General features: G+C 38.7%; 1 protein-coding gene across 1 annotated transcript; it reads left to right on the forward strand.

The window, feature by feature from the left end:
* Positions 1–3,184: 3,184 nt before the first annotated feature.
* Positions 3,185–12,678, forward strand: krr1 (KRR1 small subunit processome component homolog). The gene is made up of 10 exons (XM_030780946.1): positions 3,185–3,257; positions 4,123–4,298; positions 4,434–4,568; positions 4,708–4,833; positions 9,052–9,135; positions 9,412–9,468; positions 10,400–10,570; positions 11,549–11,626; positions 11,796–11,892; positions 12,312–12,678. Exons 1-10 carry the CDS (start codon positions 3,185–3,187, stop codon positions 12,458–12,460), a joined length of 1,146 nt encoding a protein of 381 aa, XP_030636806.1. The 3' UTR covers positions 12,461–12,678.
* The last annotated feature ends 270 nt before the right edge of the window (positions 12,679–12,948 follow it).

The following is a 12,948-nucleotide window of genomic DNA, read 5'->3' on the forward strand; positions in this document are numbered from 1 at the left end:
ACACTCTGACAGTAACACCAAGCAGGGAGCGAAGCATCACACGTCATGATCTCAAGGTGCTCTGGAAGTGTGTCTACCCTTTAAACTACTTGCGCAATACTCAGATGGATGTGGATATGGAGTGGTGAGCACAACCCAAGATGTGTTTTCCTTTGTTTTAATTGCCCATTTTTCATTTATTGTCCTTTGTTTAGTTTAGCAGATTTACTTAAGTGGTATGCATTTGGTCACATTTCATACTATCTCACATAATTGTGAAAAGGTTTGAATTTGAGTTTTGTTTTCTTTTAATGCCTAAGCATTAGTGACCAACATCAAAAGGACCTCAGTGATAATTTGTTTTACTTAAATATTCCATCAGGATAACTTCCCATACACTGGTTGAGTATAACTCCTCTCTCATCCTGGAGGTGGCCATGACTCTTTACAGTGATGAGTCATTCACCTATAACTACACAGACTCTATTGCTCTGGACCAAACAGACTACATTTATCTGGAGGTGGCACTGTTGTCCCACAGCTCCTACGCTTCAGACCTGCTACTGGAGGTTGTCTCCTGCTGGGCCACAGAGAGCCCTGAACCTCAGGACAACCGCAAGGGCTTGTTCCTCAAGGACGGGTGAGTAAGGACAGCACCAAGTGTAACGAACATCCATCAAAATGTGTTTTTTTCCCTTTAAGTGACAGAGCATATTTCAGATCAATTATATTTTTTCCTAGTAATGTCTGAACCCTCCTCATATGGGATGGTAGATTATGATTGTTCTGCATCTTCAGTAGTTGAGCTGACCGTGAAAGATCATTGAGGGTAAATACTGGAAAGTCAGATTATACCAAAAAACATTTAGAAGAAAATGTTTGTTGTTGAGTATATGCTGTAAGTGGCAGAGGTCTTAGTTTGATAGTATGGTCTGATCATTTTCCCATTTGCTATTTAATAATCTTTCACACTCAGTAATACCTTTGTGTACCAGCTGTCCGATTGACAGGACATTCTATTGGATCTTGGAAAACGGGGTCGCACAGAGGACACGGTTTGCAATCCAGATGTTCACTATGTCAGCAGAGCTGCCTATCTATATTCACTGCCTTACAAGGATTTGTAGTCCTGACGAAGACTGCACCACAGTAAAGATTTCAGTCTTCTATTGAAACGATGCTGTCCTAGCCACAATGAGCAAGTTTTCACATGTTTTTGCCTCTGCTATGAAAAGATCATACTTCTCAATCTTTGTTGTAGAGTTGCCCCTCAGAATTATTACCCAGAGTTCAAAGAGATCTGCATACTAAACTGACTGCTGTGGTATCAGCTGGGCCTCTGGTTGTAGAATTGAAGGCAAACACTGAGTCTGCACTCACAGACTGTAAGTGCTACAAAGGAGATGTATTCTGGAAGTCTTGCTGTGGTTGATTACAATACTATTTTTATTCCACAGGGCAAGAGTTTGTGACATTGTTGTCTGTTCTGGGAGGAACCATTGGATTATTGGTGTTTACCATGTTGGTTCTGAGTTCAACTAAAGCTATTCTCACCTATTATGAAAGAGCCTCCTAAAAAAAACCCTCTTATGATGTTAGAAATCTTACTTTCTCAGTTATCTCATTCATGAATCACATTAATTTATCACATGTTAATCATCATATGTATGTTTGACCACCAAAATAAATTTAAATATCAATTATCTCTGGTGTGAGTGTTCAACAGAAAGTGAAAGGGCCAGCAATCTGACATCAGTATATCCTTTTGTGCTCATAGTGTCTCGGTGTATGCTTACTTCAACGTTCCCCCTCCTCAAGTAGGCAGTAAAGATGGTCCACCACCATTTGAACTGTGTGACAGGCACCAAGCGAAGCAACTGAGCTTCTACAAGTAATTACAAAAAAGGATAGCTTTAGATATTTTAAGTCTCTGCAGCTCAAAAAAGTGTTTTCTTTTAGACAGACTGCCAAACACAAGATGGCTGATTTAAAAGTCAAAGGACACCAAAGCAACCAAACAAAGTGCAACTGTTAACCAATATCACAATTTAATGGCTGAGAGTAAAACTGCATGATCTAAAACTACAGGGGACAGAAGAGTTCTTTTTTTGACAGAATGGTGTCCACTTGCATGTGGAATAATGTCTTAAATGAATTCTGATTTAAAAAAAAAAAAAAAGCAGTGAATTTTCAAAACATTTCAGGTTAAAAGGGAAGAATTAGCATAAAGCTTATCTTGAGATGAAATATCTTATCTGAAACCTGATGCAAAACATTAAAAGCACAGTAAATTGACAAACTCCTCTGGACATTATCAATGCACAAATTTTAGCAGGCTGTACAATGTAGCTTTTGTTTTAAACACTATGCCTAAACCATCTAATATTTATTTATAATATTGCCATGGAATTTGAGTTTACATTTAACTTACACACGCAACCAGAACAGCACTGAATCTATATATGCAAGCTGTGGCACAGACGATGGAAGACATGGTGGGTTCTGAAATACTATGCTGTCCTTAGCAGATCAAACTGATCAACATGGTTTATCAGCAGATACCATTTTGGCCCGTATTGAAGACTTTTTAGAAATACTCGGGTAGATAAGAGCTCTTCAAGATATAGATATGGTTGTCGAAGTTTTAAATTGAGACTGAATGAGCACTGTGTTCGTGTGGAAGATTCAGTGGTCTTCTGGTGGTGTTGCTTAGCTACTATTGTAGGATGTGAATTTGTGAGATAACCATGCTCCATTCATTTGAACATAACAGATGGAAATAAAGAGTTGTGAGATAAATGTGGCCTTAGAAAATAAAAGTTCCCTGAAAGTAAATTCATAGTAAATGTGGAATTATGAAATAAAAGTCCCCTGAAATAAATGAAAGTAGTCCTTTGAAAAATGTCATCTTGAAATAAAAACGTATTTATTTATTGAACGATACTGACTCATTAAAATATATTTATATGTAGATTTATTTATATATTTATTGCTCCATTTGTTTATTTCAGGATTTATTTCATAGGTATATTTATTTATGTATTAATTTATTTATTTAATATTGACTTACATGACATTCCATACTCCACGTTTTACTTGCTGGTACTTAACTCCAGCTCCTGTAGGTGGCACCACACAAACGTGGAGAGCGTGCATCCCCCCCCCCCCCCCCCCCCCCCATGACGCATTTCCTTAGAAATTGTAAATGGCGTCGCCCACAGCAGAAAGCATGATGGACACGCAGTCCGATAAAAAGGGGAAAAAGAAACAAACTCAAGGTATTTATCATTTAACTTGAAACTAGGACATTTAGAAAACATTTACTGGATTAGTGCAATCACCTTTTGAGTTTAAAAGTCCGTTTTCTTTATGTATAGTTAATCAACTTATTTCGGATGCACTAAGGTTATGAATCGTACTCACAGAAGGATTACCCATTTATTCATAGCATAGAAAAAGTACGCCTTCGGCCTCCCAACGTATATAAGTACTTGGATGAACAGAAGCTGGGCAACCTGAATCAAGTTAACATTGTCTTTTGAATGATTGTCCATTGAACTTAACATATGTGTTGATGCAGACACCATCCCCAGTCCAAACTGAGCACACGAAACCAGTATATTATCAGGACCCATAACTACCTCGTGAGGCCACCTTAAAGATGAACGAGATAATTAAGATTACTGTCATGGTCTGCAAGCCGTTTTGTTGAACGTTGTTTTGATTGTTCTTTCTAAATCTGTAGAGGGCAAAGTCTAATCCATAATTATCAAAGTGAAGAATTTCCTGAGGTAAATGTGTTTCTGAAATACTGTTCAAAGTGTAGTGACTTCGTATTTTGTTTCTGTTTTGCACGTTAATTTCCACAGTTGAATTAGAAATATCGAGCGTGACACTAACAATGTGGCTAAGCTGGCTGTATTCGCAGTAAACACGTGAAGGTGAATGCTTTCACACAGGCATAATAGACATATAACAAAAAGATAAAACAATGCAGTGTTTCACTTGCACACCTAATGTCCAATCAGTATTCAGGAAAAGAATGCACTGACTGTTAACCAGGGTGGTAGGGCCCTTCCCTCAAGTTGAATGTTTGTCAGTAACACAATCATTTGCAATAATGTGTATGTGATGTGGCTACAGTGGATGAATCAGAATTGCTGACTGTGCCTGAGGGATGGAAAGAACCTACTTTCACAAGAGAGGACAATCCCAGAGGTCTATTGGAGGAAAGCAGCTTTGCTACTCTTTTCCCAAAATACAGAGAGGCCTACCTGAAAGAGTGCTGGTCACTGGTGCAGAAAGCCCTTGGAGATATTGTAGGTTGACCTCAATGACTAAAACATGAACTCTTATATTTGGTGCATTCACACTTTCTCTTGCATGCTTGCAGCCCCCCTCCCCCCTCCTTTTCTCTGTCTCTCACAGACGTTGTTTTCATCTTTGTTTCAAAGTTCATTAATGCCACACTGGACCTGATTGAAGGGAGCATAACTGTAAGCACCACTAAGAAGACCTTTGACCCATATGCCATCCTGAGAGCAAGAGACCTAATAAAGTTATTGGCCAGAAGTGTACCATTTGAGCAGGTATGAAATCTTACACAGTCTCTTAGTGTCTGTCTGAAACAGTTACTGTTTAAGATCAACTGATTGTTAGGCCTTTCCCTCTGAGATACGGAAATCAGTGTTTGTGTGTCATACATAGTCTGCTTTGTCTTAATATCAGGCTGTTCGAATACTTCAGGATGACATGGCCTGTGACATCATCAAGATTGGTACTCTTGTCCGTAACAGGGAACGCTTTGTGAAGAGGAGACAGCGACTAATTGGCCCCAAAGGGTCAACTCTAAAGGTGAGACTGTTGGTGAAATTGCCTTAGCCTTGTAAGACCACTAGGTGGCGACAAAGTGGTACATGACAGGGATGCACAGGTCTGTAAAGTCAGTTGGATTTTGTCTGTACAGGGCTGTACTTTTTCATTATTTGTCAGTCAGTGGCCTGTATGAACAGTTCACCAGAGTATGTGCCAACAGTAGAACAGAACAGTGTGTTTTTCAATGATATCAGTCATATGTCTGGATGTAAGAGGCCTTTTTTAACTTTAGATCTCCCACTAGGTTCATTTTAGGACTTTGGCAGATATTAGTGAATATGATTTTTATCACCTCTGTTTAAATGTTCCACATTTGAAAACACGTACGAAGAACCACTGTTACAAATCTCCCCAATACAGAGACCAGATATCTCTATGAGTGTTTTGACTAACTGATTTTTGTCAAAGACTTTAGTCATTTATGAACAGGTATTGGAAAACATATGGATATATTTTTCAGACAGAGTTTTACTCTAGGGGAAATCTGAACTACTAAAATAAGAATGAGTCGGCATAAGTCTTAGATTGCTTGAGGAATGTATATACATGGTACTTAGGTAGAAATCTTTTCCTGGTTTTACAGTGAGGTCTGAAGGTTGAAGGGCTTCAGCCCTTGGGGACCAAAGCAGAGTACACAGTGTCTTAACATATGTCATAACATCTCTGAATGTGACAGGAAATTACAAAATGAATTCAGAGTGACGCTATTTAGTTTGATATGAAAGTTAAAATAATAAGAATCGTTGTACATTAATTTGTTTAAACTGTCTCTTCAACATCTTGTTCTCAGGCAGTGTTACTGAGTCTTACCGTAAACTAGTGGCGGTTTTAGGTTGTATGGCGCCCTGGGCAAACCCAGGGAGTGATGTGTCTTCGTGAATGAATTGTTCATTTTGAACTAATCTTTTGTATGACTCAGGAGAAACGAGTAGTCTGAGTGAGTGAGTCATTCATTTTCCCTGGGCCGCCATTCGTTTCTTTTGTCTGTGATAGCTTCAGATTTGTTCACGAACGGGTCCGTCCGTTCATTTGTCCGCTGCGCATTCTCAGTTTAGGAACGACTGATTCGTTCATGACTTATAAATACAGGTCTTCGGGTCAGCGAGTCTCCCATTCATTTGTACCATGACCACTGCTTAGTCTCAGTGCAGGAACAACTGATTGTTCACGACTCAAAAATACAGGTCCTCGGGTCAGCGAGTCTCTCGTTCATTTGTCACATGACCGCTGCATATTCTCAGTGTAGGAACGACTGATATTGTTCACGACTCATAACTACGAGTCTTTCGTTTATTATTTACATGATTACAGCAGTAACATGATCAGTGCTATTATTACTGATGAGGAGAGTTTGCTAACGTTAGCTGGTCAACCAGAACATTCCCGTAGCTAGCTAGCTAGCTGTGTGTAATGTAGATATTGAATGGATTTTTAAATTGCCTCCCTGTTGGAACGAGTTCATACACTACGGGTCTTCAGCGACCAGGTAGGCTAAAGCCAATATCTCTCGTACGGGCATATGAAGTAATCAGTCATTTCAACTGAATAACTCAGTACGCTATGGTCCAAAAATTTGCTTAAGAGCTTAACAAAAGTGAACTTGTGTATTGTACTTCACTAGGTGAAGCAAACCATGTTGCTCTTCGTGTTTCAGAAACCATTTTTGTCATTACTCAGATGACAGCTACAGTGCCACACTAGATCCAAGGAACGAAATGAACGAATTACTTGAAAAAGCATTCGTTCATTTTACTGAACGAGATTCAAAGATCCGAGTCAGTAAAAAGATCCGGACTTCCCATCACTAATAACACACGTGCGTATGTAATGCGTTATTGTGACTCTGATAGTGAGGTCACGATTACCTCAAATAAAGCTTATTAGTTTTTAAATGATGCGCAAGATACCATAATTCCGTTACCGCTTTCATTGTTAAGGCATCTCAATCAGCGATTTTCAGTCAACGACGCATGTTCGTATGTAATGTGTTGCTTATAAAGTCCATGTACATTAATTAAATAAGAGTCTTAGTTGTAGATAGAAGTTCAGAATCGTAGCCAAAGAGACTTTCATTTCTAGAGGTGGTCGGGTATTCCGCCATGTATGTAATGCGATATTTTGACACTGATAGTCATGGAACGATTAGCTGAAACAAAGCTTAGTTTTTAAATGATGCGCAAGATAACATGATATCATAAATCAGTTATCGCTTTGATTGTTAAGGCATTCTTAATCAGCAGTTTTCAATCAATGACAATTCATGCATCGCGTAGATATGCAAAGAACACAACACTCAAACCACAGTACTCAAGTCATATTAATTACTGCGTGGAGTAGTCCATAACGCCACCATTACTAGTTAGCATACTGTTACATTTGCAATCAGTCGTAAGCCCTTAACCGACCAATTAGCCAACATTAGCAAAATGCTAGCGTTTTATGGGCAAAATCGTCTTCTCTGTAAGAAAAACGAAAGGACATTAATATTTTGTTCATTTCAATTCTGATATATAATTGATATTATATTTGCAAGTACTGATATGAAATTTGCGTTTTTTTTTTTAGGAAGCAGGTGTAAATAATTATTTTAGCTGCTCAGCTCCATTCACTCTCATTCATTAAGGACACTCTCGTGAGCGCCCTCTAGGTGAATTGCAGCCAGTTTCGGTACAACAGCATTAATAGGAGGTGGACCGGCTCTATGTAGATGGGCTCTGATAAACCCCACCAATCGAGAACACATCTGGGTATTTGATCTGTTCTTGGCTAGATGTGAGCTTTGAATAGGAACAGTATTTCGGCCGTGACTGATGACATTTCACAAGCCCACGAGAACGCAAGTACAGAGAAGGACGCATATTGAGAAACAGCTTTGGTCTTGTTGGTCGCGATAATCCCGCCCCCAGCCCCTGACGTAAACGGCTGTTGGTTGTAGCCCAGCAAAGTGTTGGTGACAGCGACATCGCCACACTAGTTCCAATGAATGCAGCGCATAAATGACTTGGAAAAAAAATTGTTCATTTTACTGAACGAGATTCGAAGACCTGAGTTCCCATCACTACTACATTGCAACTTGGCAACTTCTAATTTGATACAATCAAAACTATCAAAACACAGACGCCTAAGCTGGAGAGCTGGAGCCTTCAGGACAGGAATGTATTTTCAGCATCTAGGTTAGGTTACTTTAGATGGAATTGCAAGAAATTGTGCTTTACAATCAAGTAATCTCTTTTGGACATTCCAATATTCCAAATCAACAAAATACATTGCACAGCCAGTGTGCGTGTCACTCTTCTTCTTAAACATTATCACGTTACGTTCCTTGCGATCTAGACATAAGATTGGCTGGTGGTGTGGAGTTACATCCTAACCAGGAGTCAAAGATTAATCCAAAAATAATGTGGAATGGGCTGGCTATGAGCTCTCCCACTTATGAATGAGAACATGTTTCTGCTTATTCCAGAGTTTATATGGATCAGCTAAAGAAAAGCAGGTGACCCCCTCAACATAGCAATATGTCTACCTGCACAATTCAACAACACTGTAGAAGCGAGCTAGGTTACCGCTGCCATGGTTAACTTCTCTCTCTGTCTTTTGGCATAATGTGGACAGTGTTGATTAACATAGATTCTGAGACCCAAAAGTGCATAGATTCTGAGATCCCAGGTGCAGACTGGCCTTGTATTAAGGATTTCACACAAACCGGAAAAAAATGCAAGATGCCGCCCTGGGTGGCTGACCATGTCACCCATGCCCAAATCCGCCACTCCCGTAATCATCACTCTTTCTGAAGTTTGCTTGAATATAAGATTAAAATAATTTATAATATGACAATAATATGGACACTTATAGCAATAGAACTGTTGTTTAAGTTTTCTGTTTGCTTGGTCAAATGAAAGGCAAGCAAGATATGTTAGTTCCACAGAATCCTGCATTTTGAATGGCATGACTAGTTGAATGTTTTGAATAACTAGAAGAAGAATGTGTGCATATCAGTATTTGGGTTTTTTTTTTCCCCCCCGTCACCTCTGAAACTTGCCAACATTACTCGTTAACATATTGAAGTGCTTTGTGTCCTTAGGAGGTGGGTTGGGGTGGTTAATGAAAGTACTGCAGTTCTTGTGCAGTTTTGAGAAGATTTTAGAGAGTCCTGTTTTCACTTGAACGTTTTCTTTTTCCCCCATTTTGGTACCTCAGGCCTTAGAGCTTCTCACCAACTGTTATGTGATGGTGCAAGGCAATACAGTGTCTGCTCTGGGTCCGCACAGTGGTTTGAAGGAGGTAAGAGTCTTGAAGATTTCCGGACACAAATTCTGCATTTGTATTTCGTATCCCTCACAAAGAACACGAGAACAATGTGTGCTAATTCATCTATTTATCTTCCTGTTAACTTACCCATCTGTCTACTTGTTTTTAAATTTCCTTTCAAACTTCTAGAGTTAAAGTCTTTGTGGGGGAAAAAAATCTGTGTCATCTTTCAGTTAGTTTTTAATGCTTCGATGCTTTTTTGTCGTTTCTCTTGTCTTTTTTTTTTTTGTCTCTTGTGTTCTTTCACAGGTACGGAAGGTGGTATTGGACACTATGAAGAATGTACACCCCATTTATAATATAAAGGTAGTTAGATTTTACATGTGTTCTCTCCCATTTTAGTGGTTCCACAGCCCTCGTGAGAGAGGATTTTAATTGCTGGACAGAGTTAATTTAATGTAAGTCAGTAGTAATGTAGTATGAGACAAAATGGCTTATTACATATGGCAGTTTGCGTTCCCAGTCTGGTCTGTGTTAGGTAAATCAGGTAAAAAACAAAATGCCAAATGTATGTTGAATGCTTTTGCAACTATGACTGCCTGCAGCAGCTGTCAGTAAGAATTTTGGGAAAGATTATTTATTGTCTCTGTTTATTGCTTTGCCTTGTTGAGTCAGCCAGACCTCATTTGTCAGCATTTTTTTTTGTTAACGCCAGGTTAACAAAACGTTATTCAAAGTGTTTACCGACATATTAGAGGTTTTTGAGGTCAGTTAGTATAACTGCAGAACTATTGGGTAAGGTTTGGCACCTTTCTTCTCCCCCTGGACTTCAGTACATTTCATTTTATCGTTTTGTGACTAACTGTTGCTGTGACCTTTGCGTTCAGTACAAATAATCTGGCCAACCCTGTACCCTGAATGTGGCAAGTGAAGACAAGTAAAAGTTTGTTCTTTCCCCTCAGTTTTTTGGTGTTGCTTTTTCTGCTCAAGTGCACCATGGATTGGTGAATGAACAATGAAAGCAGAATTAAATTTTTTGTTGTTGTTCGTGAACGACAAAATGAAATTTATATCCTGTTTGTGCAGAAACAAATGTACTGTATCATGTTGAGACTTAGCCTTTGTTGTGCTTTGCATATTACTGTGAAATGACATGCTAACATGCCACCCATCAGTCTGTTTTATTCATTTCTATTTTTCCTGCCTGGTTTATTCTTCCTTACTGAATTAATTAAATTAAAATGGTCAGACTTTGCTGAAAATTGTTGTTGAGCTGACTGTTGGGTTTGGTCTTTAGACCCTCATGATTAAACGTGAGCTGGCGAATGACCCAGAGCTACGCACTCAGAATTGGGAGAGGTTCCTGCCCAAGTTCCATCACAAGAGTCTTGCTAAACGAAAGCAACCAAAGAAGAAGAAGATGAAAAAGGAATACACGCCTTTCCCACCACCACAACCTGAAAGCAAGGTTAGTACCCCAGGCAGCAAGAGGACCCACCTTTTTTTTGTTCACCAAGAGACTTGCATTTCCAGACTTGTTCAATGTGTTCATAAGACGAGAGTTTGCCAGTGGAAAAAAGGAGTCCTCAAATGCCCTTAGGTCTTGAGGACAAAAAATCTTCCAAAGGCATAAGTGTCTTGTCTCCTCAGTTCAGTACAGAGCAGAGCAATGTGAATGCACATACCAGTACATCTGTAAACACCGGTGAATATTAGAGATTTATATGCTTGTTTGCCACTGATTTGGCTGAGGGTAGTAAAACTAGTGGACAAGACAGGGATTAATAGTAACTTTACCTCGGCTACTTCAATTTGGTTAAAACTATTTATATTTTTTCCATCTTTTCCATGTTGTTTTCTTTAACCAGACTAAAAACTTATCTATTTTCTTTAACTTATGTATAATTTAATTTTGATTTGACTTTGTTATAGACATGTAAAGCCCTCTGAGACTATAAATAGTGATATTGGGCTCTAAATAAACGTATTTATTATTATTATTATTATTATTATTATTATTATTATTATTATTAAGCCTAATGGCAGAATTATGCTGAGAGAAGGCAACTCAAACTTTTTAGTGTGAGTTAATGTTGTGTTGATAGTGTCCTTTATTGCAGTGCAATACATTCTGTGATGTAAAGAAGATAGATTTTCTTAATGTAATGCTCAGTAGGGTTTGCATTGTAAACTGAGAAGGATAGGTGATGGAGACTAGATGCGTTGTGGACAGATTTACAGTTGAGCACCTGGAGAGCTTTACAGACATGGAATCTGTCATGGTGCTGCTGTGTGGAGTCATTTTTTAACTGCCTTTATTTGTCTTCAAACTTTTGACCTAATCCAGTATAAAATGTTAACATTTGTCTGAAATCTTACCTATATTGAATGCAGCTTGTGTCATCTCTCCAGTGAGTTCATCAAAGCATCTTTCTTGATTGTAAAGGTTGACAAAGAACTGGCCACAGGAGAGTTCTTCCTGCGAGAAAGTGAGAAGAGGAGGAAGAAAATGAATGAGATAAAGGTTAATAAACATCCTTTGCTCAATTTTTATTATGTGCAGTATAAAGGTTGATTATTATGTTTTTGTCATGTGGTTTGGGGCTCAGTTAGGGAGTAGCTGTTTGCCTTTTCCCCTTTTGCTCTTGACTGATGCCTGAGTATCTTCTCCTGCACCCATCTCTTGGTTATAGGTGAAACAAGCTGAAGTACTGAGTAAGAAACAAGAAGAGAGAAACAAGGCCTTTATTCCTCCCAAAGAGAAACCTACTGCAAAGAAGACCACAACAGGTACCACAGATCACAGTGGTTCAAAACAGTTCTGACGGGAGGAACAAATGTGTTTCACCAATAGAGCCAAGGCTTATTAGCTGTAGCGCCTGAACATTTGGACGTGGTTCTCAGTTCAAGGATGTTTAGACAGGGACTATTGCCAGTGCATTTCAGATCATTTGTATTTACTGATTGATTTGGGGTAATGACCTTTTTTTGTTAATAAAAAACCTTTAACTTTGTGGGCAAGAGGTACATTTTAAGTGATGTCAGCTTGGTACAGCATGGTGAGTCATCACTTCAAATAAATGAGATTGGGATGCATTTGGAGTTTTTTAACCTTTGTCTGTGATTATAAATGTGGAGTAGTGCAAATGTTAAATGCAACATTGAATCACACCTAACCAACTGATCTTTCTTTCTTGTTACTCGTTAAGCTCCGAAAGAGGCAAAAATTGACATTGAGGCAATCAAGGAAAAGGTGAAGAAAGCAAAAATGAGGAAGCTTGGAGCTCCTCCCCTGGATGAGACATCTCAAAGCATACTCTCCACCCATGAGAAGAAGAAAAAGAAAAAGATGAGCTAACATCAGAGACTTGCTTGGACTGTAAAACTTAGTGTCTAATGCTACATCTGTGACTGTAGCTGTACCCAGGAGTTGTTCTTTTTGTATATTATTGATTGATCTTTGAGTTTGGCCATGAACAGTTGCTGAAAGTCTCCCTTTTCATGGCATTTCATATATGTGTTATTATTTGAGCATATTTTGTCCCGTTCCTCTTTTTATATCTGCATATATGTATAAAATTGTTATTCAGGTTTGTGGCTGACTTGTTTTATTTTTGTGCAAATATAGAAGACAGCTTCAGATGGTCTTTCGTGTCTCCCTATCTCTATAAAGTATATATCTTGGTATGGTTTTGAAAGGCAGTTGCAAAAGTGGAAGATACATCACAAAGTCTTAGTAAGCAGGAATAGTTTAATTGATGATAATGCCACATTTGCTGTCAGGAATTACACGCTTGACAGTTCTAATGTAAATAAATAAACAGTGACTATGAGTACACTTATTCT

The sequence above is a fragment of the Chanos chanos genome, chromosome 1, assembly GCF_902362185.1.
Source record: "Chanos chanos chromosome 1, fChaCha1.1, whole genome shotgun sequence".
Classification (NCBI taxonomy): Eukaryota; Metazoa; Chordata; class Actinopteri; order Gonorynchiformes; family Chanidae; genus Chanos; species Chanos chanos.

Coding starts and splice junctions, on each gene's coding strand:
- krr1 (XM_030780946.1), top strand. CDS start 3,185: ATGGCGTCGCCCACAGCAGAAAGCATGATGGACACGCAGTCCGATAAA. Junction 3,258..4,122: donor GAAAAAGAAACAAACTCAAG/GTATTTATCATT, acceptor ATGTGGCTACAG/TGGATGAATCAGAATTGCTG. Junction 9,136..9,411: donor CGCACAGTGGTTTGAAGGAG/GTAAGAGTCTTG, acceptor GTTCTTTCACAG/GTACGGAAGGTGGTATTGGA.